The 25,379-nt window shown below is 49.2% G+C and overlaps 11 protein-coding genes across 11 annotated transcripts; 5 read left to right on the top strand and 6 right to left on the bottom strand.

Moving 5' to 3' along the window:
• Positions 1–320: 320 nt before the first annotated feature.
• BGZ61DRAFT_361325 (Alpha/Beta hydrolase protein) lies at positions 321–1,706 on the bottom strand (the record flags this gene model as incomplete). Its single annotated transcript, XM_046241259.1, has 8 exons — positions 321–423; positions 476–586; positions 746–798; positions 853–992; positions 1,045–1,219; positions 1,262–1,330; positions 1,383–1,583; positions 1,644–1,706. 8 exons carry the CDS (start codon positions 1,704–1,706, stop codon positions 321–323), a joined length of 915 nt encoding a protein of 304 aa, XP_046100197.1.
• An 874-nt stretch (positions 1,707–2,580) lies between these two features.
• BGZ61DRAFT_536504 (uncharacterized protein) lies at positions 2,581–4,881 on the top strand (the record flags this gene model as incomplete). Its single annotated transcript, XM_046254409.1, has 5 exons — positions 2,581–2,977; positions 3,043–3,239; positions 3,286–3,568; positions 3,985–4,369; positions 4,422–4,881. The coding sequence occupies 5 exons, from the start codon at positions 2,581–2,583 to the stop codon at positions 4,879–4,881; spliced, it is 1,722 nt and encodes a 573-aa protein (XP_046100196.1).
• A 28-nt stretch (positions 4,882–4,909) lies between these two features.
• On the bottom strand, positions 4,910–9,259 carry BGZ61DRAFT_555144 (fungal-specific transcription factor; the record flags this gene model as incomplete). The annotated part of the gene is made up of 12 exons (XM_046255610.1): positions 4,910–5,383; positions 5,444–5,685; positions 5,817–5,871; positions 5,926–6,185; positions 6,240–6,676; positions 6,725–7,306; positions 8,202–8,324; positions 8,376–8,428; positions 8,497–8,554; positions 8,611–9,005; positions 9,058–9,136; positions 9,189–9,259. 12 exons carry the CDS (start codon positions 9,257–9,259, stop codon positions 4,910–4,912), a joined length of 2,829 nt encoding a protein of 942 aa, XP_046100195.1.
• A 313-nt stretch (positions 9,260–9,572) lies between these two features.
• On the bottom strand, positions 9,573–10,180 carry BGZ61DRAFT_361271 (carbohydrate kinase; the record flags this gene model as incomplete). The annotated part of the gene is made up of 2 exons (XM_046241253.1): positions 9,573–10,007; positions 10,067–10,180. 2 exons carry the CDS (start codon positions 10,178–10,180, stop codon positions 9,573–9,575), a joined length of 549 nt encoding a protein of 182 aa, XP_046100194.1.
• Positions 10,181–10,725: 545 nt separating this feature from the next.
• On the top strand, positions 10,726–12,686 carry BGZ61DRAFT_427441 (sugar transporter STL1; the record flags this gene model as incomplete). The annotated part of the gene is made up of 8 exons (XM_046243702.1): positions 10,726–10,834; positions 10,898–10,975; positions 11,037–11,273; positions 11,324–11,749; positions 11,812–11,954; positions 12,010–12,185; positions 12,236–12,311; positions 12,372–12,686. 8 exons carry the CDS (start codon positions 10,726–10,728, stop codon positions 12,609–12,611), a joined length of 1,485 nt encoding a protein of 494 aa, XP_046100193.1. The 3' UTR covers positions 12,612–12,686.
• A 735-nt stretch (positions 12,687–13,421) lies between these two features.
• On the top strand, positions 13,422–14,693 carry BGZ61DRAFT_427437 (gluconolactonase precursor). Its single transcript, XM_046243701.1, has 2 exons — positions 13,422–14,222; positions 14,280–14,693. Exons 1-2 carry the CDS (start codon positions 13,528–13,530, stop codon positions 14,584–14,586), a joined length of 1,002 nt encoding a protein of 333 aa, XP_046100192.1. The 5' UTR covers positions 13,422–13,527; the 3' UTR covers positions 14,587–14,693.
• On the top strand, positions 14,680–16,084 carry BGZ61DRAFT_458473 (peptidase u61 ld-carboxypeptidase a). Its single transcript, XM_046246766.1, has one exon. The coding sequence runs from the start codon at positions 14,954–14,956 to the stop codon at positions 16,031–16,033; it is 1,080 nt and encodes a 359-aa protein (XP_046100191.1). The 5' UTR covers positions 14,680–14,953; the 3' UTR covers positions 16,034–16,084.
• A 32-nt stretch (positions 16,085–16,116) lies between these two features.
• On the bottom strand, positions 16,117–17,683 carry BGZ61DRAFT_458472 (uncharacterized protein). The gene is made up of 3 exons (XM_046246765.1): positions 17,534–17,683; positions 16,816–17,248; positions 16,117–16,765 (listed from the first exon to the last, which is right to left on the bottom strand). The coding sequence occupies exons 1-3, from the start codon at positions 17,642–17,644 to the stop codon at positions 16,209–16,211; spliced, it is 1,101 nt and encodes a 366-aa protein (XP_046100190.1). The 5' UTR covers positions 17,645–17,683; the 3' UTR covers positions 16,117–16,208.
• A 1,181-nt stretch (positions 17,684–18,864) lies between these two features.
• Positions 18,865–19,865, top strand: BGZ61DRAFT_306379 (RTA1 like protein-domain-containing protein; the record flags this gene model as incomplete). Its single annotated transcript, XM_046238740.1, has 4 exons — positions 18,865–19,027; positions 19,093–19,115; positions 19,169–19,394; positions 19,444–19,865. Coding segments are annotated over 4 exons (834 nt in total), but the record flags the coding sequence as incomplete, so codon positions are not given.
• Positions 19,866–20,274: 409 nt separating this feature from the next.
• On the bottom strand, positions 20,275–21,680 carry BGZ61DRAFT_497121 (uncharacterized protein; the record flags this gene model as incomplete). The annotated part of the gene is made up of 3 exons (XM_046251107.1): positions 20,275–20,414; positions 20,513–21,577; positions 21,611–21,680. 3 exons carry the CDS (start codon positions 21,678–21,680, stop codon positions 20,275–20,277), a joined length of 1,275 nt encoding a protein of 424 aa, XP_046100188.1.
• A 1,408-nt stretch (positions 21,681–23,088) lies between these two features.
• On the bottom strand, positions 23,089–24,669 carry BGZ61DRAFT_497120 (SGNH hydrolase-type esterase domain-containing protein; the record flags this gene model as incomplete). Its single annotated transcript, XM_046251106.1, has 6 exons — positions 23,089–23,154; positions 23,657–24,157; positions 24,220–24,278; positions 24,346–24,500; positions 24,532–24,535; positions 24,588–24,669. The coding sequence occupies 6 exons, from the start codon at positions 24,667–24,669 to the stop codon at positions 23,089–23,091; spliced, it is 867 nt and encodes a 288-aa protein (XP_046100187.1).
• Between the last annotated feature and the right edge of the window lie 710 nt (positions 24,670–25,379).

Below are 25,379 nucleotides of genomic sequence, written 5' to 3'. Positions count from 1 at the left end.
TATTTACATATTGCAATAACATAGCCATGGTATCATGGAAGGGCGATGGACCGGATCTCTGACCCAAAAGTCATGACCGCCACTTGTGGAGATTATATCAATGACAGCTCCCCATTTACTCATTTTTTTATGTTGGACTTGATAAAATAAATGGGCAGTTCTGTCTTACTCGGTCATACCCGCACCATAGCTATCGCTTGCAAGAACCATTAAAGCCGGCCCTTTATCCTCGAAAACTGAGATTCGACTACTGCTGGAGATATTGTCAGCCCCTATCCCCTCCTCCCCAGTGTCCCTAACTCAGAGGATCAGAGGAAGCCTCATCGCTTACTATTCAAGGCCCTGCTATGAGTGCACGACCGGATGAACTCCAAAAGCTTTTCTGCTTGGACGGAATCTTCCGTGCCGATGGATAACACGTTGCTGTTCATGGAATTAATGGTTGCAGACAATGTCTCATCCCCAGTGGCCGTACCTCAGATGATTATGTTTATCAAGCACGTGAAAGATTGGCAATGTGCCTGCGGGCGTGCTCTTTGCACGGTAAGCATTGAAGAAGTCGATGGCGCCATCGCAAGCCTCCTTGCTATAGAACACACAATTAAATCAGTGAGGCCAGATCGTGGGATAGTGAGTGGAACATACACCTCCCATTTTACAGTTCCAATGTAGACTGGAACCTTGCTTGAGTCACTGGAGGCAATCGTCAGTTCTGTAGAGGTCATAAAGGCCAGTGTGAGATTACAGTAATGGTGAATCTTCAGGAAGCTGTCGGAATAGCCCTAGGGCCGACCGGGGCTGAGATAGTCAGATTCTCTACATCCATCACAGTCAAACGTGCGAAGTACTTACACCCCAGACATCCTCGGCATCACTTCCGTAATAACGTCGCAAGATCTTTTGCCGAATAGGCCTTTCCCTGTCATACCAGAATGGAACGCTCAAATAAATGACACCAGCCACAGGAGGGAAAACATTTCTTTGAGTGTTGCCTAATTTCTGGCGTTTAGTTCAAACCAGTAGAGGTTCTTTCGCTCATATCACTCTTACCTTCAGCGTAGAGATTCATGGCAATGTGAGCACCACCGGATGAGTGGCCCATCAATACGACATTTTCAGGGGATCCTTGGCCATATTTCTTGTGCGAGATGCTCTCATAGATCCACTCTCGGACAAGCTGTATGTCGTCTGCCCCTGCTGGATACTGGGCTGATGAGTTCTCTCCGACATCATCAGTATCATCAGCCTTGTTATAATAGACCAGCTGGTGATTAGCCACCACCACAACTATCCCCTGTTGGGCAAAGAAGTATCCGATATTGGCCCAGCACTTGTGCCTCGTTAGTATCCAATTGATGGGTGAATGGATTGGCTCACATTACCTTTTCACTCCAACCCTTGTCTCCTGAGAAAAACCCACCACCATGCACGAACAATAGGACGGGCTTGCCTACCGTTGTATCATCAAGTGGCGAAAAAACGTCGAGAAGATTCCGCTCGGCTGGTCCATATCGCTCGTCTCTGATGACAGCTACATTCGGCACCTCTTTGTGATGGAAAGGTTCGTAGAGCTCACGCCAAATCTATGAATTGGGCAGTGTTAATTTCTCTATCATGCGCTGACAGTTGGTTTACCTGCTCACCTCTTCGTCGCCTAGTTCGAACTTGGAAGTATCTTGTGCAATTCTGGCAAAGACACTATCCATGATTTCCGAATGACTTGCCGTAGCAATAAACTTGGGGGAGACGTGTGCAAAGATGATGATTTTGACTCGGCAGTTACAGGGTAAGAGGTCTGTATTAAGCAACTTTTCTTCTGCTATTTAATCAAGTTGGAGCTCTACGAAGATGTACATCAATGATGTCCTCTTGTGTCGGCTAATGTACCTGCTGCACTCAAGACCTAGTTCGGAGTAGCATTACCAACATCGTTATCGCGGTGTTGATAATGATGCGGACTTGATTGGATACAACACTACCTAAATAACAGCTAGCCCTATTTAGTTCAAGTTCTCTTATCGACAGGGGCCTCGGACCGAGCCCCTTGTAACATCACAGGATGAGTGATAACCGATGCCTGGGACTTCTCCAAACGCATGCTTCAAAGTAGAGTGTCTTGCACCTAGGTGTTTCCATTCACCAACATTTCTTCAGTGCCTGCTTTATCTACACCCGACAATCGGATAGTATCGTGTCTCTTTGCAGGGCAGACCTGTGGAATCCGGAAATAGACAACCGGGCGCAGCTCAACTTAGCTACCAACATTAGCGGCCCAAGCCAGTGCCGCTATCATGGACCATCTTTGGAGCGCCAGGTTTCTCCGCCATGGCCAATATCCGCTCCAGATCATTGGCTCGTAGCACCCTAACTCAGGCTTAAGCCGCCTGCGTATCTCTATCCGTACCACCTTATCATCGCCTCGCATTTGTCAGTGACCACTCCACAGGCTAATGATGGTTCCCCGCAATTCTGCGCTTCAAGAAAGACGTAACAAGTTTCCAGCGCTTGAGATCTTTACAAGCACAGGTCGGAGGCGTTTCTTACCCCATAGCCCACTGCTTTCCCACATGACCGCGCACCATGCCTCGTCGAAAAGTACGACCAGAGCATCGCCAGCGCTCTTCCAGGGCCTGCAAGTCCTGCAAGGCTTCCAAGATTCGCTGCGATTCGAAGCTCCCATGTGCTGCGTGTATCCGGCGAGACCGACCCGATGACTGCAGTTATCCCGGCCCTGGGAAGCCCCGTAATCACTGCAGTGGCAGCGTGGGAAGCCAGGATTCAATACCTCCCCTACTACCTTCGTCTACGCCATCGACAACGAGTGGCACCCCTCCATCAATCTCGCCCACACAATCCCCTGAGGCATTGGCCTTGGTTTCAATAGCATCGACCACACAGGCTGCTACAAATCATGCCCCTTGTCGAGACTCCGAGTCACCCAAAGAACGGTTTGTCACCGGCTCTAATGGTGAGAAAAGTAAGTCATGATAGTCTCCGCTGCCCAACCACACACGAGCAGTAGATGCTTACGTCTGTGTGAAGTCTACATTGGAGACACAGCTTCTTTGCCCTTCTTAGACTTTTTGCGCCAGAAGTTGAGACCCTTTGTGGGTTCTACAGCATTCACCGACGGCCGTCAGAACGCCATGCTCGAAGACAACGCCGACAAGGCGGAACACGATGATATGAGTCTGTCATTAGAACAAAGACGAGCTTTATTGGAGTCATATTTTGAGGCGGTATGTATGCAAGTCGGTCTTATCGACCCAACTAATAAGCGTGCAGACTAGTGCCCTCTTACATCTCTTCTCGCCGGCTGAATTAGAGTACTTTTTGGAGGATGGCATAGGTTCTTGCACATCCGAGATGAGGAAAATAGATGTTGCCGCTTTGGAGATGGCAGTTGCAATTGGCGCTCAAGCTCGTGCTTCCGGTCAGGAAGACACACAATGTGCTGCAGCCTACTTTACAAGAGCCCGACGCGTGGCATTCGACGGAATGTTGGTGTCACCGAGCCTAAGCATGGTCCGATTATTTGTCCTTCTTGCATTTTATACTCTTGGCGATTGTCAGCAGAATGCGGCCTTCATTTATCTCGGTGTTGCATCTAAAGCAGCAATTATACTCGGTTTACATCAACCGATGAGTTGGAAGTCGGCCCATAAAGAAGAATGGCCACACTCCAGGTACGTCATATGCATCGGTTATTCCTTTTAACCCAATACTGCTGGATTATGTGTGACTGATTAAGGTCGCTAACGCATTCTAGGCTTCGTATCTGGCACAGCTTGTGCATACTAGATGTCTTGACAAGTTCAATTCTAGGGAGACCATGCACTGTGCCCAGAGCTACTCGTCACGATTTAAATTCCTTACCTCTTGATGCAACCCAACCTTCATTCAATGCATGTTTAAAAGGTGCAGCACTATTGGATGATATATGCCGCATATTAAGCAGAGGCGTCATCATTGATGTATCGACAGCAGAAGACCTGCTAGAAAAACTTCGCTTATGGAGTCAAGGCCTACCGCCGTCTCTTCGACAATTTTCGCCTACCGAGACATACTCATTCGATTCAGCAGATCGAAAGACCTTTCTGGAGAAGATACATGTCTCCAGCCTATACTACTTCGCAGTCATTCTCGTCACACGGCCCTTTCTTATTCAACACTTGATGTACAAGCTTCGTCAAAAACCAACAGACGAGCAGAATACTTTGTCAGATCCCAAAACTCTTGCAGATCCAAAGATTGCAGGGTTGGCTCAAGTGTGTATGAGCTCAGCTGCGTACGTTGGTGATCTATGCCAGAAGCTTGCGGTAGTGGCCGATCTATCAGATCTACCGATCGGAAACCTCTGTCTCTTTAAGTAGGGACCCCACCGAGATGAGAATAAGGAGACACATGCTAACTACTTGCAGAGCGTGGATATTTAGTGCTGGTTTAATCCTCGGCTTCTCTTTATTTACTGGGGATTCTCGGCCTGATTTTCAGGACAACTTTGCTGGGGTCTGCGAGGTTCTGAAAAGAATCGGAGAAGCGAACCCTCAGTCAAGGCTTTATAGTGAGATATTGTGCACATTTCACGACACAATTAGGATACGTCGTCAACAGCTTTCTCACAGAGCTCGGCGAGCAGTTGACCAATACATCGATCAGATCCTTGTGATTAACGTCAACGAAGGAGCTGAGCATGGAGGCCCTACTCCGATTACTGATTACGACAACGAAACAGCGCGGACTTCGGGGGGCGATGTCAACTTGGGATTGATTGAACAGGTCGAATGGGACGAGGGTTGGCTCGCACAATATAACTGGGACGATGTGTCCATGCAGTTTTCTGATAACTTCACAATTGATCATACTGCCGGTCTTTTATGAAGGAACATCCGAATACATTTCCTAGGACTTAGAATATAATATTGTTCCCAGACCATAGGTTATCATACCAGAATCCGGCAGTCAAGTCATCTATTCCCCCGGTTCCTTGATCTGAATTCATCTCTGGACTTGTTAGAGCACCATCCATTGTGCTCAAAGTTCCATTGTTAGCGATATACTGCCCGAGAGAATCCAGGTCCCTCCATGAGAACCCATTCAGACTCTCTAGCTCCGCAGTCCAGTCGCCACAATCGATCCTCGGTTGCACAGGTGCGGACGCAAGGGCCATGGCAGATGGGTCTCCAATTGATGTTCTTCTTGTATCCGCTGGGTGTATCGGTCTCCCCATCAACTTACGCCAGAGTAAGCGGAGAGATCGGGCGTAGCGATGGCCTACGCTTTGGGGATTATCAGACGTCTTCTGGAGCCGAGTGATAGTCTCATGGATGGCGCGGCGCATTCCAGTTGTATCGGAAGCATTAATTGCCCCAGCTAATCTGGCCTATGTTTTGACACCAATGTGTTAGTGGTTTCGTTGGTATTGAGGGCCTTTATTACACACCTTAAACAGGAAAACCGCTGCATAGATGACGTATAAATAATACTTGAGTGGCATGTACTTCAGACCCATCACAGGGTCGATGAAGCTGTTCAATGTGCCAAGTAGTGAATTAGCGGCATCAATCGACTCGTAAATGAATCGTGCGTCAGGAGCGGCAGCCAAGTCTGAGAATAGTGGTCCGATGATGGGCGCGGTGTTTGGTGATGCTGATCGGGCCCTCGCCATGGCCCGGTTTATTGTCGCTTGAAATGCAAAGGCGTTGATATATAATCGAAGAAAGTCGTAAGAAAGTACCAGGGACGCCTTGACATGAGGTGTGACTGTAGAGTAATGTAAGCGGACTTGTCTTGGCTTGACTATTGGGGTAACAAACAGCTTAAACCACCCCATGAGAGCTTCCATTTTCGAAGGACGGAGGAGAAATCATCCTAGAGAAGTCAGCTGTGATTACAACCGAATATCATGTCATGTCAACAACGTACAATGTATCTCACGTATTCCCCTCCAACATACAACTGTTCCCTATGGCTCGTGGAGGAGTAGAGGATATCATGAGCATTACTGAACAGTTGTGTCAATTCCAGATGCGCTTGAAATAGCAGCGCGAGATCGTCGGACCCAAGCTTCTGTGCTTTCAAAGAGGGAAAGTCGGCGGCGCGCAGGTTGGTGGATGGGCCAGGTCCACGAGACCAAAACCCCTTGCCGAGTCGGATGGAGACTTGACGATCGCTCATGTAACATGCTATAAAAGATCCAGTGTCAGATAGCCACTGTTAGAAAAACAAGTGTGTCTTACCTGCCCAGGCAATTCGTTTGCGGCTGAAGTTTTGCGATTGATAGTCCTTGTCCTGGAGCAATCCAGTCTGTTCTAGCCTTTGGAGATACCCAAGTCTGATAGCGACACCGACTAGCATCCACGCACCCTGATCTTCTTTGCCACAGCCGATCACGGCGTTCTCTTGCGGATGCTGAGGAACCCATTCGGCAAGAATGAGCATGGCTTCCACGGCGCCGACGGTGGTAGAGCCGGTGTATATTAATTTGGACATGAGACTCTCCATGTGGCGGGAACATGCCTCGTGGACGAGGGCCCAGGTTGGGTCATCTTTAGAAGCAACGGTCAGAATAGCTGTCAGGAGATGTTCTTCCTTCTCAATCCATTCCGACACATCTTCTCCGTCAAAAATGGACTTGTATGCAATCGGGTAGAACGGGTGGAAGTGGTCGTGATAGCTATCATTGTTAGTGGGGTAATCGCCGTGGAATGTTGACTATACTCACTGCTGAACGAGCACAGCAACCTGTGAGAGGGGCAAGATGCCTTCTGATATAGGTGGGTATTGGGCTGCTGAGCCGATCGTGTCCACTGGGATTCCCTGGGCATTCGTGCTGTCTCCTGTGGATCTAGATGGGCCACCGCGTTCATGAGTGTCGAGATCAGCTACCTGAGCAAGTAGATCTAACGCATCAGATGGGTTCAGGAGATCTCCAGACGTAATGCGGCCCTCGAGTCCATCTGAGCTTCCTCCCAGCGGAGGCCGTTCTTGCATGGCGCCAGATGCATCCCCGGGCCACCCTGCCGCCGGCGGTGGAGACTGCCAGTGCTCTAATACATCCGATGGTCTCCGGTTACCGGGCGGTAACGAGTCGGCATGATCGTTATCCTCGTTGGAAGCGTCGTCTTCCCGGACGAAGCTGGCGTCGTGGCCGTGATCATTCGGTGGCTGGGGTTTGTCACGTTGTCCTGAAGACTTACTCCCTCGGACCCGGCGACCACCGCGTCTTGATTTCGCCAGAATGCATTCCCGGCGTTCTTCAACGCATCTCCGACACGGAGGACATCCGGGCAATCCATTGGAATCACTACATTGGGTAAGTGCCTGTCAAGATCGACAATTGCAGCGGTTCCGTCGATCCAACTCACAGGTCACATTTCGTCTTCCTTCCACGGCAAGACAAACATGCACGCGGTGCTCGCCTGTCCTTCTCCGAGGCCATTCCACGGCCCTCAATCAACGCCGGCAAGGATTCCATCGGTCCAATTGACTGTTCCTCCACGTCGGCGATGCTGGTGTGGAGAAGAAGCGCGGGTATTGAAGCAGATGCCGACCAAGAAGAATGCGAATCATCACACGACTCTCAGCAGACGCCGACGGCATGGCTTAATTGAGACTAGTTGCCGACATGGCTTCGCCGGCAATTGACTCGGCGTTTGAGATGGCTTGAACCGAGGATCAATGACGCCCAATTAATTCTTCCATCATCGGCTCCACCATCTACGCGACTAAGGCCACGCGGTTCCGAGAGCGGATGTTGCGAGGTTCCACTCATCATGCCACCACAAGATGCCTTCAATTCTAGCTGATCAAGGGCATTTTGCGATGGTTCACGTGGTGACGCGTGGGGGTGTTCAATTGCTCAGACAGGCGTCGTGTCGTAGTTGAGATTGGTCATGGCTATTCCATCGACGCGTTCAGTCGTCTCATGCCGAGTGCGTGTAAATAGAAGGAGGTCCTTGGCCGAATCACAAATCCTTGACAACCTCGACTGGCGACACGTGGGACACAGGAGATGGCTGAAAATTACACCATATCTCAAATGAAGCGGGTATTAAAGAATCTAGCATATTCTTGTCTATGTGTTCTACTTCAATCCTCCAGCCAATACAAGCTCTTGACCAGTCAAGTACCCTGTCTTCGCGAACCTATTCAGACATCATTAGCTTATTGAACTTCATCAGATCTGGAGTGAGACTAACATTGAAACGACGCTGGAAACTTCGTTCGGCAGGCCTAAGCGGTGCACCGGGATGCTGCCAGCAATAGCCAGGCCCGGATCTGTCGCCATCATGCTCTGCAGATTGCAGTCTTCATTCCATGTCCTAAATTATATGTCAGTCAACAATTCTTTTGCGAATTGATCGTATACTCACGTCTGTTTTGGAGCCGGGATCATTCCAGTAGACCCGATCATCGCGGGCAACACCTAACAAAGTGTGAGCATGTGTCAACGGTGCATTAGATCACACAGGCCATTTCAGCTTGTTTCCTTACAATATTCACAGTGACACCCTCTGGCGCCAATATGGTAGCCAGGTTTAAACCCATTGAGCTGCATTGAGGTTAGCATAGTTGTAGGCTCAAGTGACCGGAACACGTTCAACTTACCAAAGAGCACCCTTTGAAGCAGCATAATGGCAGCCGTTGAGACCACTGCCCCGGCTTGCGATGCTTCCAATCAAAATGACGCGACCCCATCCTTGCTTTCGCATTCCCGGCAGGCAAGCTTTCGTCACGACAAATTGACTACGGGTGTTGACCTCGATCATCTCATCCCAGTCGTCTTCCCCAATGTCCTTGATGTCGCGAATTCGACGCCCCAAACCGGCGTTGGCAACCAAGATTGAGATTGCGTTATGCTTCTCAGCGACTTTTTCCTGTGCCAAGACTCTGTCGACCAGTGTTCGCGTCGAGTCACGAACAGACAGATCTGCGGATACAGTTACAAACAGCTGCGAAGGGTGCTTGTCTGTAAGTTCGCGCGCCAAGGATTCTGCTTTTTCCTTGAATAGTGTTAGTCCACATCCTTCTCCAAATTTCCCTCCAAACACATACCTGACTTGAAGAATAGTGCAGTGCAACATCACATCCGTCGGCAGCCAAGGCCCTCGCGCAAGCTGATCCGATTCCGCCACTAAGAATAGTTAAACACCAACTGATTTTCTAGAATAGAAGATGCTGCAAACCTTGATCCAGTCACCAGGGCTAAGCGGCCTTGCACCCGGTTATCAGCGGTCTGAAGCTGTAGAGCAGTCATAATAAAGGTGATTGGTGAATTAAGCGGTATGACGGTCGCTCCAAATCCGGTGAACGCGAGTGGTGAAGAGTAATGCTTGAAACATGCTTCATTATAAATGGATTAGTTTCTATGGGCTTGACCAGTCCCTCTTCTTTTTCCAGCTTCCGGGTATTTCTTCATTCGCCGATCCTCAATTGCCGCAACCCACAGCGACGGTATTTGCTGCGGCCCCTTTCAGCTCCACCTGTTCGCTCAACGTGATCACGTTAGTGCGAGATGACATTAATTTCATTGACTTTCGAATGCCTAGCCAATGGCGGACATATTGACATCACTCCAATAAACAAATCCTTTCCATCACCTCGCTCTTGACCGTCCCGCAAACAGACACGATTGTGTCGCTAGCATCCACAGTCATGACATCCTCCTCTGCAATGTCGGGCTCCTCAAGACTGGCCAGCTGGCTGTCAACCATATCTTCCTTCATGTAGTGGCCTTTTCTAATCCTCACCCTCAGCAACAGAGCATCCGATGAAACCTTCAAATAGACGAAACTCATAAACACTCCCGGACTCCGTAGCGCTAAAATGCGTATGACATCCCGATGTTTTCGTTTCAGCGCGCTGCACGAGAGCACCACGCCTACAGCGTTGTTATCTAAGGCGCTTCTGGCTGTGTCTCGAAGGCGAATCAGCCAGTCCCAGCGGTAAGCCTCTGTGAGAGGAAGGCCGTCGCTCATCCGCTGGACGGCGTCTTGAGTATGATACTGGCCAGTAAATGCAATCAGTTTCAATGTTCAGGTGCGTGCTCTCAAGGAATTATTACATTGTCGCCTTCGATGTAGACATAGGCAAGGTCTGAGGCTAGTGATTTAGCAATAGTGCTTTTTCCACTTCCTGCCGGGCCACATATCACCACGACGTGGTTTTGTTTACTCATTGCCATTCTGAAATACAGTAATATGAAGATGGTAGCTGTTGAGGGATGGAGGCAGGATGATGGTATCCTGTCTCATCCTGGAGTCAAGACGGCGCACTCAAATAGCTGAATAGTTGAATCGCTGAACTAGCCGGTGTCAACGAGAGGCTGTCTACGTCGGTTATTGCCTATTCTCGGGCTTTCGACGCCCTGTCTGTCGGACTTACGGCGTATCCTAAACATGTTAAATTGGCTCCGGCGTTTGAACGGCAATTGAACCACGTCTTCAATCGCCGAGTTCCGAGTCTAGAACCCCAGATCACTCCATCCCCCAGAATCAATACCCCGCATGATCTGTGGAGACCCCACAATTCTCCAAGTGTAGTCACGCGTCGGCGCGAGACGAACGCTCTTAAATGTGGATATTTCCGTTGTTCTCCTGAGAAGTCGTTCCATGCTCTCTGGGTTTATCCTTCTCCTGACCATTGATCAGGTTTAAACTTATCTCACTGGGAGCGGGAACAACTTTGACACGACTTTAACAGCCTCAATCACACGTCGTCAACATGGCTGGGCCTGAGCTGCAAGGGCGTGCGCTTATTTTGACCGTCAGTGTACTGACGTCTTTGGGGTTTATGTTGATTGGATTCGACAATGGTTTGATGGGAGGCCTGGGTGAGTTCCAATCCATCATATCTCCCGTTCTGTGGAATATGCGGCTAACTTCGTTTTTGTCAGTCAACTCGCCTTCGTTCATTTCGACTTTTGACGCCCCTGGATCCGACATGATTGGACTTATCGTCGGTATCTACGAAGGTTGGTGTATCCATTCCGTCGAGCTACTTCGGAAGTATTACTGACACATTGTTTCATGTAGTTGGTTGTTTCTTTGGCTCCATTGCGTCAGCCATGTTCGGAGAGAAGCTGGGTCGTCGTCGAACTATTGCCATTGGCTCGTGGATCATGATCATCGGTGCTGTCCTGCAAGCTTCTGCCTATGGCCGACCTCAGCTCATCGTCGGACGAATTGTATCCGGCGTTGGCATGGGTATCATCAACTCCACGGTGCCTGTTCTTCAGGCCGAGTTCAGCCCCAAGTCAAGCCGAGGAGTTTGTACGTTGGCTCTTCCATCCAACAAGAATAAGCTGCTAACTAGAACACAGATGTTTGCGCTCAGCTATCCACTCTGAACTTTGGCATCTTCCTTGTCTACTGGATTGACTATGCCTTCTCCAGCCACACCGGTAGCTATGCCTGGAGAGTCCCCGTCATTCTTCAATGCATCTGCATCATCCCCATACTGTTCATCTTGACCCTCATTCCGGAAACCCCAAGATGGCTCGCCTCGCATGATCGCCCAGATGAGTGTCTCGAAATTCTGGCAAGAATTCATTCCGCTCCCACCGATAACATTGAGGTGCAACGTCTTCACAACACCATCATCCAGACAGTCGCGTATGAGGCCTCCATTGGCGCTGGTTCCTGGAAGGATCTCCTGAAGAACGACCGCATCAAATCCCAGAAGCGACTGCTCATCGCCTGCGCTATTCAGAGTTTCCAGCAGCTTGGAGGAATCAACGCCATCATCTGTAAGACCCAGACTTCTTCCTACAGCTAGGTACCGCGAAACGACGACGCTAATTCTTTGCAGACTACTCAAGCACTTTGTTCGAGCACAGCGTCGGCTTCAGCCCCAAAATGTCCGCACTCATGTCCGGATTTTTGCAGACTTGGTTCTTCGTCGCATCGTTCATTCCCTGGTTCTTGATCGACCGTGTGGGCAGAAGACCATTGGTAAACCCATCTCATCTCCGGCAACCTCAAAACACCCTTGCTGACTTTTCTCAAGCTCCTGTCTATGATCAGTCTGATGGCGGCAGTCATGGCAATCCAAGCGGGATTGATCTACCAAGTCCAGAACAATACCGCAATCGCACACGCAGCAGGTATCGGAGCCGCAGCCATGCTCTTCGTGTTCCAAGGAGCTTTCACCGTGGGATTCCAGGCTACTGTCTGGGTTTATCCGTACGTCTCATGTCAATTGTGTGCAAAAATATGTTACTAATAAGTTCTAGATCCGAGATTCTCCCATTGCGCTTGCGCCAGCGAGGTTCATCCATTTCCACTGCCGCAAACTGGATCTTCAACTACGTAAGCTACATTCCCATCCCATTTCAACTCCAACCTTTGTGTCTCTAACCTCTGGATTAGATGATTGTTCAAATTACGCCTATCGCAATTGACCGCATTGGCTGGAAAACATATATCATTTTCGCCGTCCTCAACACCGCCTGGGTCCCGATCATCTTCCTCTTCTTCCCCGAAACCAAGGGTCTCGAGCTTGAGGATGTCGATCGCCTTTTCTCCGGTGAGAGTGTTATTGAAATGCTGGATGAAAAGCCAGGTGCTGTGATGGCAGTAGAGGACATCCATGGTAGTCAGCGGGTGTAAATAGCTATCTTAGCACGCTGCGCATCGTTCTACTAGTTGAGATGAACTAGTGGATTGATTGTATGATGAAGTGGCACGAAATGCAAATATATTTGTACGGCCAATAATTGTATCGTGTGGTCCGATTCGCCGCATTGACATCGCATTGAAAAGTCCTTAAATATTGTGCTCACTTGACAATGCTCGCGGGTTCAACTTATGGAAATTCTCACATTTCCATATCGCTTTCCGATGTTCATGAATTAGCTAATTCAATGAACTTTAAGTCCCTGTACTAATACCAATGCATTTCCTAGCGACGCGTTATGAGACATGCTACGTGACAGTGCCGTCAATTGACTCGGTTCGAAGTGAAAATAATATTTGAGCTGTGAGCTTTCGGCAATAATTATCTAGGCTGCATGTTTTTATTTCCCATCGTCTTGGAGCCTTTATTGTATCCCCCTATATGATAAATAAGAATTAATCGCAGGTTTCTAGGGCGCTTCAGCCCATCTTCTTTGTTCTTAATGTCCAATTGGGTGAGCGAATGTCCTCTACAACTTGTGTCTAGGGTAAGGCTCCTTACCGCGATGCGATTCCGCCGCGCTCGGCCGTGCGCTTGGTCATTTTAATATCTCAATCTATAACACCAAGGGCCAGCGGATCCTTTGGCTAATTCTGGTAAGCTCGTTTTCAGATATGGCGTGTTGAGTAGCATAAGGCGGTGACGTGAAATGGCATCGGCAATTGATTCAGTTGCCGATTGCCGACGTACACAGACGAAACAGCCAATGCCGATTTCCCCGCTACCAAAGCGTCTCTCCAAATCGCTCCACGCCTTGCTCAATCACCGGGATCTCGACTTCGTATTCAACAGCTTAACACTGTACCTTACTTCACAAGCGGGATAGACTCCTCCGCGACAAACGAAACCATGGCAGCGTATCCACGAGAGTTTGTCTGCCACGACGAGTCGGCTACCGCTCTCTTTGGTGAATCCCCGCAGTTGGAGCTGCTCCTTGAGAATACCGACTATCCTTTTGCACACGAAGCTAGTGTCTTTATCCAAGAAAACAGGACGCTGTTTATCACCAGTAACCAATTTGAAGATGTAAAAACCGGGGAGCGAAAGATTCAGATAAGTCGTGTTACGCTGCCGAAAGAGGGAGGTTCTGCTTCGTGCGAGGAGATTCATCCGAGCGATGTGCCGATGGCGAATGGAGGCGTGAACTACAACGGCGGCATCTTGTTTTGCGCTCAGGGAACGCTGGATAACCCGGGTGGCCTCGCATTCATGGAATCCCAACCCCCATATCGCTCCCATTCTCTGATCACCTCATACCACGGCCGGCCGTTCAACTCGGTCAATGACGTCGTGGTACACTCTGACGGATCAATCTGGTTTACAGACCCAATTTACGGCTCCGAACAGGGCATCCGACCGAAACCTAGGTTGCCCAACCAAGTATACCGATATGATCCTCAGAGCGGGTCGATCCGTGCTATGGCGGACGGATTTGGCCGTCCCAACGGGATTTGCTTCAGTCCGGATGAAAAGACAGTCTACGTGACTGATACAGACTGGATTCATGGCGATGGGACGACAGATGATTGTCGCGCATCAAGCATGTTCGTCATTTCTAAGATTCGTGACGCGTTACGTGCCTTCACTAACGACAAGTGTAGATACGCATTCGATGTGGCGCTGTACTCGAATTCACCGTTCCTCACAAACCGAAGGCTTTTTGCCATGGCTGACACTGGGATCCCCGACGGAATTAAGTGTGATGTTCATGGGAATGTCTACAGTGGGTGTGGCGATGGCATCAACGTATGGTCTCCTGGAGGAGTCCTGCTTGGAAAGATCCTTGTTGAGGGTGGTGCTGCTAATTTTTGTTTCGGGGCTGATGGAGAAGTGTTTATCTTGAATGAGACTCGCATTTGGAGAGCCCAGTTAGCAACTTCAACAAAAGGAGCCTTGCTGGGGATTTAATTAGGGTCTATACACCGAGCATTGCAATGGACGACCGGCGCCAAAGGATATCAAGACGCTGACATTGGAGAAGACGTATGTCATCGCTTCCGTATAAAGTGCGCCATCTGGCTTCATCACCACGTCATCGCTGACAATTAACCAAAGCGGGCCGTTGAAGGTAACAACCCAAAAAAGGCAGGTCACACCATTATTTCGTGTCATTTAAAGGGCGTCCATGAGTCACTCCGGCTTTCCCCTCTCCTGCTTACGAGTGGACATGTATTATATAGGACTTGATGACCAACACCAATTACCCCAATATCATGGGGCAGATACGGAGTACTTTAGCATCTTTTTCCAGTCCAGCCAAACACCATAATACAGAATGCCGTCCCCGATTTTCCCCAAAGTCCTACAGCCTGGTGCAACGATAGCTTTCATCTCGCCATCGGCACGGCTCAACGATGAGTTGCCTGATGTAATGACGCGGGCGACTGCTGTGCTATCAGAACGAGGCTACAACGTTCGCACGTTTTTCAACAAGGACACAGGCATCCAGTCGTCAATAAGCAACCGGCTGTCAGAAATTCGGGCTGCCTTTTCAGATCCCGACATCTCTGCCATCATATGCACAATCGGCGGTCCGTCCTTCACCGAGTTGTTGCCGGCCTTGATTGCCGACACGGAGCTGCACGATATCATTCGCGCCGACCCGAAGATATTCGTGGGCTTCTCCGACATCACCGGCTTCCACTGGTTCTTACATGCGCTGGTCGGTCTGCGCACCTTTTATGGACCTTGCGCAATCCCCGAACTTGGCGAGGCAAATTCTGCGAGTGACGAGCAGTCACCGCTTGCGTTCTGCGTCAAGCATCTTTTCCGTGCCATTGCATCGCGCGAGCCGGTCGGGGCGATCCCAAAATCCTTGACCTACGCACCGAAGCTTGCTGCATGCTTCAAACACCCAGCCTCTCTGTTGGCGCCCGAGCTGGCTAAAACTCATCCCTGGAAGTGGCTTCGGCCTGGAAAGGCCGAGGGCCGACTTTTCGGCGGCTGTCTCACCGTCGTCGCGCGCCTGAATGGGATCCGCGCAATTGTTCCACAGTGGCGAGGCCGGATCGTATTTCTCGAGACTGCCATGGGGGATGATGGGGACTCGGGGAACCCACTCAGTCGAGTTCAGGCTGGCTTCGCAGACTTGATAGCCCAAGGCGTCTTCGAGGAGGCGGCGGGTTTAGTTGTTGGCAGGCCATTCGGGTATGATTCCGACGAGGCGAGGCAGACCTACGCCGACGTCATCACAGGATTGCTGTGCGAAGGGAGGCTGGCAGAAAAGAAGTTTCCCATTTTGTTTAATGTCGATATTGGACACACAACCCCGATGGTCACACTTCCATTCGATGCATTAGCTGTACTGGACTCCGAGAAGGATGTTTTTGCAGTCTTAGAGTCTGGAGTCGTATAAGTACAGTCAAAGCTGTATCACTCATTAATAAAAACGAAAATATGAATAAGAGGAGACGCATGAGCAAAGAAAAAGTCTATTGTGGATAACACTCCCCGCGTAGAGCAACTTTGCTATCAATGGACAGATAACATATACTCTTTTAACACCACTATCCCCCCAGAAGATATCCAGATCACAGGCTTGGAACCCAACCTAATTCTTCTATCGGCCAGATAATCCATCCTCGGTGTTCCTCATCCAATGCCCCATATATTCCAGTCATCAAGTACTCCACCCAACCATCAATCCACCATCGGTTTGGAATCCGATGGAGAAGAACACAGAAGTAGGCCAATAATACAAGTGCCTCTTGTTCCTCGTTTGCAAGTAGTGGGATGACATCTTCAGCTATAAGTATCCAGTAGAAGATGTCCACCAAATCTTGCTGGTACGGATCCTCATAAAACATACCAAAGCTCTCGTTTAATACTTCAGTTGCGGAGTTGTAGATTGATCGGCGCTCTGGATCCATAACTGACTGATCCAGTAAGAGTTGGAGATGTTGCAAATAATCCACATGAACTGTTTGCTCTCTGGCTGCAAGGCGTTGCCTACTATGCATCATCATCGGCGAAAAGAGGCCCTGGGAGACTTGAGCTTGAAAAGTCGTGATAAAACCTCTGCACCCCCGAATCAACACCATCCATGGTGGAGGGCACCAAGAATCGGTTCCACGAGGACCTGCAAATCCTATGCTGCCTTGTCAGTAAAAACCCTCGATCATAAAGCATTGAACTCACCAAAATAAACGGTCAGAACAGAAAAGGCAAACAAGCCGTCACAATTCTTCTCATCGAGATTGTCCATCAACGCCGTAGCTATCCTTGACGCATTCTCATGGTATATTAATGCTGTATCGCGAAGGAAATCTCTCCGCTCTGGGCAAAATCGTTCCAAGTGGAGAGCGGAGACGGACAGGAGTGCAAGCATGGCATAGTCGCATGAGAAGCAGAGCTTGACTATACGGATTCGCCACAAGTCTCTAATCAAGGCATTGTCGGTGAGTGTTGCGTAAGTAGAAGTAGTGAAGTGATGTAGCAACTCGAGATCGACCATGTTGGGATTCGGCGAAGGCGGGGCGGCTGGAGGGTTAAACACCAGGGGCAGATCCGTAAACCGACAAGTCTCGCCTCGCTTGAGACAGTTTCTGCAGTAGGGTTTCTCCTCGCCGCACTGATGTTGCTAGTCAGTACAACGACAGAGTAGAAGAGATGAAAGCGGTCGCATATGGGAGTAGAAAGATGGCCGTTGATACATGTCCAAGTGCTGTGGCAAGCCGCGGCCGCATCATGATGGTACCATCGATTTCATGCACCGGACCCCCACGGTTACGATAGAAAGTACCCTCACACAGAGAAGTGAAAAGTGTAGCAAAATAGCAACCACACAAGAATCCAAACATGCTAGGGAAGGCCAAGGCGGGAGAGTGGGGGATGGTGCCAAGTGAGCGTCACTAACTTTGATCTTCCTCCGCTTACACACAGCGCATCCCGTGCGCGTCTTTGTGTGGGAGCGCCTCGGTTTCACAGCGGGAGGGCCTGAGGCCGACGAATCCGGCGTGCTTGTCATTGTATCCGGATGCTCAGGAGTGATAAAGCAACGAACATCTGGCGTGTTTGGTTGAACGAAAGAAGGATCCGGGATGAGAGCGATGTAAGCTAGCAGACCCTGAATGTGGCCCCGCTCCAACAGGCGACTCTAACAGTGGGACCGATACGAAATGTCCGAAGATCGACGGGTCTATGCGAGACGTTGCGAGTCCGCTAGTCTCGCTTTGGTGGTGGCTGAGCCTCAGATTCCCACCCTTCATGCTGAGAAATGAGTGACCAACGTGGCTGGCATGTCTTCCTTACGTGTCTCATGTAGCACGTTGGCAATCGCTTACCCGGAAGCATGGAGGAAACCGTGTGCAAGTCATTCCAACATGTTATCCTGGACCGTAGAGCCTGACGGAATTATGCCGTGTGTCACGAGGATGTCGCATAGAAATCTACAGATTGCCAACTGTGTTCCCGCGATTGGCAAACTGCCAGCAGTAAAGCCACGACTTGAACGCTGGAATAGATTAAAATCCATCCAGTTGATCGGGAATATCCCTTGTTGATCTACCCCTCCAGAGCCATTAGCATGGGTTTGAACACCCCCATAAACAGTCTAGTGGTTTAAGCCTTACGTCGAATACCACACTTGTGTTGCAATTCTTTCCGAAGTATGCGAGAAAATCTAGGATGATGCGATTGGATAAAAAATCGGGGTGGGATTGAACGGAGCGCACACAGTAAATGGGCATCATCTCAACTAAAGTAGCGTCAGATTTCCATCTCCGATATCTTCACACACAATCTTAGCGTCTCAAGTCACGGTACCTCTGCAGCTGGACATCAATGTTTTATAGCGATTGTGAATTTGCCAGAGATGTGGCGATCTATTATGCTGGTTAGCTTCACGTACATATTTCTACCATTTTCTACTGCGTAGGCATCAAGCTTATGCTTTGTGCTTTGGCTCGAGACCATTGCTATCTTGTGTGTCCACACGGCCACTGGAAGAATATCGTAAACGAGCAGATGCGAGATCTCATCCGAGAACGAGCCGCTATGCCCGATTTCATGTTTTGGGTGGCGGAGCCGCACCCCAGTACCGGCCGGCCTCGAAAAAGGTCCACTTTGTGGCAAGGACCTTGAGTCGAGAGTATTTATTCATTCTGTCTCGCTCAGCTGAATGGTATTCTTCCAAACCACCTATACACTCTCTACTTCTCGCCTTCATTCGTCATCTTCTTCGCAACCATGGCCGCCGGCAATGATCTGTTCAAACTCTACCGCTATGACCCGTCCATGACGGCGGCCGTCATCTTTATCATCCTCTTCTCGGCCATTTCAGCTTTACACACGTATCAGTTGGTTCGAACCAAGACTTGGTTTTTTATCCCTTTCCTCATAGGGGGCTATTGTAAGATGCATGAACTTGACCTGTACTTCTATGGATCTTCAACTAACATCGTCATCCTCCGACAGTTCAATTTATTGGGTACATTGGTGTGAGTATACTCCTTTCCCTGGTTTCCTCCTAATTTTTAACCCCTTCGATTAGAGAGCGGTCTCGAGCAGCCAAAGTCCCGACTGGACTGTCAAGCCTTATATCGTCCAAACTCTGCTACTCCTAGTGGCACCTGCCCTTTACGCTGCCAGCATTTACATGATTCTCGGCCGAATCATCCTCCTAACCGACGGTGAACAACACTCGATCGTCAAAAGAAAATGGCTGACAAAGCTCTTTGTCTGCGGTGACGTCGTGTCCTTCTTTATGCAAGGAGCTGGTAAGATCTAGTTGGTTTGGCTCTATACGATGTGCTAATAGCGGTATAGGTGGAGGCATCATGGCCAGTGGCACAGTAGAGGCTTTGGAGACTGGGGAACATATCATCATTGGTGGTTTGGTGGTACAGATTGTTGTCTTCTCCCTCTTCGCTGCTGTAGCTGGCATCTTTCACAGGCGAATGTGGCTGGCTCCGACAACAAAGGTCTTGACCGGCAATATTCCCTGGCAGTCGTACCTCCATACCCTTTACGGAGCGAGCCTGCTCATTATGATTCGTTCACTATTCCGCTTGATTGAGTATGCGCAAGGTAACGCAGGGTATCTTATTTCTCATGAAGTCTTCTTGTATATCTTCGACAGCGTCTTGATGTTTGGGACAATGGTCTTGTTCGCATGGTACCACCCTAGCGAGATCAACGCCATGCTGAAAAGGTCTGGAGGCAAGGCAATCCGGCGAGCAATCTCCCTTTATACATTGGTCTAGCATGGAGTACAGGGTGTGTTAGTACATAAGGTTTTGTTCTTGTGGGCTATCTGAGTAGAAGAGCGAACGAGGCTGAGCATTCCACTGGGGAGATTTATTTTCTGCTTATTGTCATTATATAGAGAGTATTAAAAGGGTGTTATTAATTAATAAACAGTATCCGGGTTGATACAAATATGTTTTGCCATCTCATAGCAATATCTGAAGCTTGATCGTGACTCAGAATAAATTAGTTTCAAGATCTCTATGGTGATGGGAGGGATGTTTCTTCTATTAAGGACTGCAAGAAACTCTAGATTAAATACAGATTCCAAGCAGCTACATGCTAAAAGGTTCCAACTAGCCATGAGGAATCGAAGATTTGCTCCAGGACTCAAACAGAATCGAGCTTCCCCTACATGGAAGTAAGGTAACCAAGAACATCCCTCTCGTTAGGTTCAGGTGCACTGTTTGTATAGGAGAATATGCTGAATCTCCCGAAAAAGCATAGTTCTCTGCGCAACAGCCTTCCAACAGATGTCCGCGTAGCGTTAGCTAAGCGGGCGTCAAAGAGCCACCGCCCGTGAGGGAGATTGTCTCGCCACTAGAAGAGGAACTTCCGAGGCTACCATAGTATATAGTGTAGCCGTTACTGTTGATGTTGGAGAAGCTGGTGTCGTCGTCCTCAAGGGTTGCGACGTAGGAGTCGCCAGTGACCTCCCAAGTGGAGCTTGAGTCCAGGACCAGGGTCACGTTGGATGCTAAATCATCACCATTGACAATGCCGGTAAGTGTACTGCTATCAGCTAGATCCAACTCCAGTGTGCTGATGTCGTCAACGTAAACATCACCGCTGACATCGACTTCAGAGAGGACAATCGTGGCGTCGCCGCCATTGCTGCCGGAAGTTCCCCAATCATCTGTAGAGATATTCGCGAGAATTCCTGACTCAAGAGAGATGGAAACGTCGGTGAGGTACACATAAGCTTCGATATTGCTAACAAAGACCAATCCATATGTACCCCTCGTTTCAGAGACGGAGCCGCCGTTGACATATGCATATGCAGTGCTGCTGCTTGAAGGAACAGTGCTCATAAACTGAAAGACTCCATGCTCATTGGGGGCGGCCGATATTTCGGGATTGTTGAGAGTCCACGAGTTGGAGCCGTCGATAACACAAGCCGGGGATTTGGCCGTGGTTCCCGTGAGATTTTCCACAGTGATGTTTCCCGTGGAATAGACAAGGGCAGATTTCGAACCATATGTATACACTTGTGCATTATTGACGATAATTGTGCCACCGCCGGTATCGGTGGCTATCGCACTGCTCGAGGTACCGTAGGTGCTGCCGGTGAGGTCTTCGGCATAAATATAGCCACCGGCAGTGTAGATTCCATGAGCAAATTCGCCCACACAGTAGAAGTCCAGGTTGTATAGATAGGCGTAGGTTCCATCTTCGTATGTGTGGAGAGCATTTGACCCAAGGTCTTCGGTTTCAATGTAGCAATCAGTCAGGTAGACGGAACCTCCCTCCTGAATAGCAATGGCTGCGTTTAGGGCTGACTGGGAGGTATCTTCCGTGCTCGACGTGTTGCCGGATTTAACAAAGGTCACGCTTGATGCATAGGCAACTCCTGACTCCTCTACCAGCAGGACACTTTCGTCTGTTGCAGTGGCCGTGATGGTAGTCGAAGTGATAGTAGTCGTTGTCCCGGAGACTGTGACAGCTGCAGATGAAACATAGACCGCACCGACAGGACGTAGTATGAAGCATACTGCACCCACGATGAGGAAGTTGAAGAAAATATGCTGAAATCCCATGGTTGCGTTGTAAGGATGTTGGTAAGATGAATGTTTAGTAAAGAGGATGAGTGGAGTGGTTTAGCATCAAGATGGAAGGTTACAGGATCTTTTATAACTGAGAGCTATAGTAAGTGTAGACCATCCTCAGACTAATTATGGACTTTTTGAAGGGTAGCATGAATGTGGAGCCGAGAACTTGTCCCGGATGGTGAATCCCATCTCATCTAAGAGAGCAGGGCAAGGCATAATGCTGGATTATGGGAAAGATTTCGGCATGTGGAGCCGAGAGCTTCAGCCGGGCATGGAATTGCATCACTATCCATGGGATCATAGATTAGATATCACACTGGATGTTAGAGAGAAAGTGTCGGGATGTGGGAAAGATGTTCAGATGATGTTTGCTGTCTGTTTCCAATACCGAAAGATGTTCTCAGCCTCGATGTTAAGGATTTGTGCGGGGTCCTAAATGACCTCTGGATAGCAATTTGTTGGATGAACCTTACTGTCTGAAAAGTTAGGTATATTGACCATTATATCTGTGTTCCATGGTATGATATCGTCGATCCGGCAATAGCTAATCTGCTGTCTGGCAATGAAAGCCCGCAGGTGCGTCAACCATGGTGTATGCGAGCTTATAGTGCCGTATGTACTATTCCCTCTAGCACTTCTCGCGTAACTCGGATAGGAATGTTTCTAATGGGAATTTTGGGCCACGTACCGAAACTATTGACTGAAATGAGTGGGGTGAATCTGGGGTATTCTTGTTCTCCCTTCGTCATCACAAGGTGTATCCCGATTTGACTACAATTACCATTCGGGTCCACATCGGACCCTAACATCGGGCACTAATTGCCTAATTATCATTATCGGACAAATCTATTGTGTTTCTGTCCACCTTCCGAAGTTAAAGTTGCATCATGACCCAGGGTTGGGTATTCAATGGTTCGTCCGGTAGAGGAACCACCGTATTATCTATATTGCCTAAACTTTGGACTTATTCCTCCAATCAGCCATTTAGTCTTCGGCACTCTATATTGTGCTAATCCAAATGCGATATAGCCATCTCACTGACCTCCTCTCCTGGTCCTTGGGTTACATTGACGAATAGTAGAGGACACACCAAACCTGGGGTTTGCGGGGTAGAATTGAGCATGAACACGCGTCCCTGCATCGGATGACAAGGACATTCCGGGCAACGAATCTTGATTATGTGAAATTATGATCGTACATCCTATTCACTCACCGTTCCGCACATCCCGTCGCAGTTTGCAATTTCGTTCAGGTTAAATGACATATGGGTGAGGGAAGTGAAGTCCACCATGACCGTGAGGGATCGTATTGAAAGCTGTTCTGAAAATGAGACAATTTCCTTCAACTCCCTATTACTCCTGGTAATTCTTGTGCTAACTTGCGCCTGTACGTATCTTCAAAAATCTGAACCTCTATTAGCTCTATTCCCTACATGAGACTGGAAATACTGGACAACCCAATTCTAGTTGACCTGAAGTTTCGGCGAGGTTTCATCGTGGGACGTTCTATCCATTGTCACTTGCCTGGCAGTCATCAACCCATTCGACTACGTCAAAGAGCCATCTGACCCAAATAACCCAACCTCTCGCCAAAATCCCGAATCTCTCACTGGAGCCATCGACTGGGTAGATAGCACTCCAACCACAAGCTTACCTATGAACGAATATGCGCAATGCCTATGTCATGATCAATATCCAAATATGCGTCGCAGTGCTTCAATGTTGAAATCTATCGTCTAAGTTGGTTCTAATTCTATTTCCCCATAGTTTTAGCAGTCGAGTGTCTTATAACAAAAGACTAATGATGACGGGTACTAGTAACAAGAGCAGGAATAATGGTGACGAGGTTACGGCTTGTACCAGAGGCAGATCGCTTCCGCTTTCATTACTGTCACCGCTGTTGCTGTCACTGTCGTTTTTGCTGTCGCTGCTGTTGTCGCTGTCGCTATCACTGCTGTTGCTGACCACAGCAGATTCCTCCCGAGTAGGATCAGCTCCAACCGGGTCCTTGATCCAGCTGCTCGGTATTTGAGTAATAAAGTCATACCAATAGTGACCAAACTCAAGATAACCGTTCAACGACGGATGAATACAGTCCTGAAGTAGGCTCTTGGGAAACGTAGTAAAGTCCACCGCGAGGACATAGCTACCATTTGAACGCCGTTCCTGAACAATTCCAGGAATCAGCGCTTGGTATTTCGGAGTCGCCGATACTTTGTGCGGGTCGCATGTGCCGATAATCATCGCAACGAGTATTACGGCGTCCGGGCATGCCTCGATTATCTGGTCTATCAGGCTCCCCAGTCGTTTGGCTGCACCCTTGGGATCGTTGCCTTCTGTTGAGAGGAATGACCTGTCGTCCATATCATTCGTTCCTGCATGGAGGAGAACGATATTGGGCCGTTGCGCTAGGGAGGGGCCGACATGATCGCTGATGTATTTAATTGTCTTTCCAGGCCAGGCAGCCTATATGACCATAAATGTCAGTACCATTCAGATCCATGTGAATGGATTGCGTGGGGTCTCACATAGTAGCCGTCAGTCATATTGCCAGCAACATCGGTACCGGCGAAAACGACTTCATCCTCTATAGAAGCCAAATCAGCCCACCATCTTGGGTATTTTCTTTTGGTCAATCTTCCAAGAAATCTCACCTGACAGGTCGTTTCGGAGCTGAAGTCGATATCCGTTACCAAGTCCCCCGTTCACACTCCCGCCGCTCCGCCTCCCTGCAGTGATAGAATCACCAACGCAAAGAATACGGAGTTCAGTGCCCGACTTGACGGCTGTACCGGGAGAGACATCGGTTCTGTTTAGCGGCGAGGTGTCGTTTATCTCACTTTTCTTCTGTCCGGAGTTAATGAATGAGTCATCCGAGTTATCCGCTTTCGAGTACTAACGTCTTGCGCGTGAGCAGGCAAGCTAAAGCTCAGAAAGGCGCAGACCACGCCAAGGAGGCGGGTGGAAGAAACCCGCATTAGGCAATTTTTCAAGAAGCATGAAGATCTCCTGGACTTTGGACAGGGCCATTTTGCGGGCGTGGCCTTTTAAATCGGTCAGAAGGATCCTTGGTATCGTGTCAGTGAGCATGGGTCGATTCATTCCTCGGCTACATTATCGTAGGATGGGGCTTGGGCGGGGCTTCGTCAATTCGCTTACGCTTAAGTTGTTCTTCTTGACGCCCGTACCGTTCGGCACTTTCCTATCTCAGAGCCCAGGGAGATAATAAAGTGGGCGGTAGGATGGCGGCTCGTGTTTCAAAGAGTCTAGCCCTAATCCGTGGCCATCTGCTGGTAGGCCGTCTTTAGCTCCAGGGCTGGAACGGGTGAGGCTATGGGTGGATAGACAGGGGACAACCAACAGCTCTTGGCAATATGACTTGTTTTGGTTGGTCTGTTGGTTGACTTAACAGCGGGCTGAAACTGGACAGGGGATCTCGCTAAGCTCCTGTAGTCCTGGCGCTTCACGATGGCAGCATTCGGCAAGATCCGAACTGCGAGTTTTGTTAAATAGTGAACCCTCACCACTTTAGAGGTTTGTTTACATGGTTAATCGACGTGCTCCTTTGATCGGACTATGCGAGGTGGGAGGAGGAGTCAACAGGCCCCATCACGAATCGCCACGGCTTAATTCTCCTTTCATCGCGTCCATCGCGGGGCTAGGTGACTCCACGTCGAGCATTACAGTC

This window comes from Ilyonectria robusta (genome assembly GCF_021365365.1).
Source record: "Ilyonectria robusta strain PMI_751 chromosome Unknown BGZ61scaffold_20, whole genome shotgun sequence".
NCBI classification, from domain to species: Eukaryota; Fungi; Ascomycota; class Sordariomycetes; order Hypocreales; family Nectriaceae; genus Ilyonectria; species Ilyonectria robusta.
The sequence above is the reverse complement of the archived record's forward strand: the minus strand, read 5'-3'. Positions and strand labels throughout refer to the sequence as shown.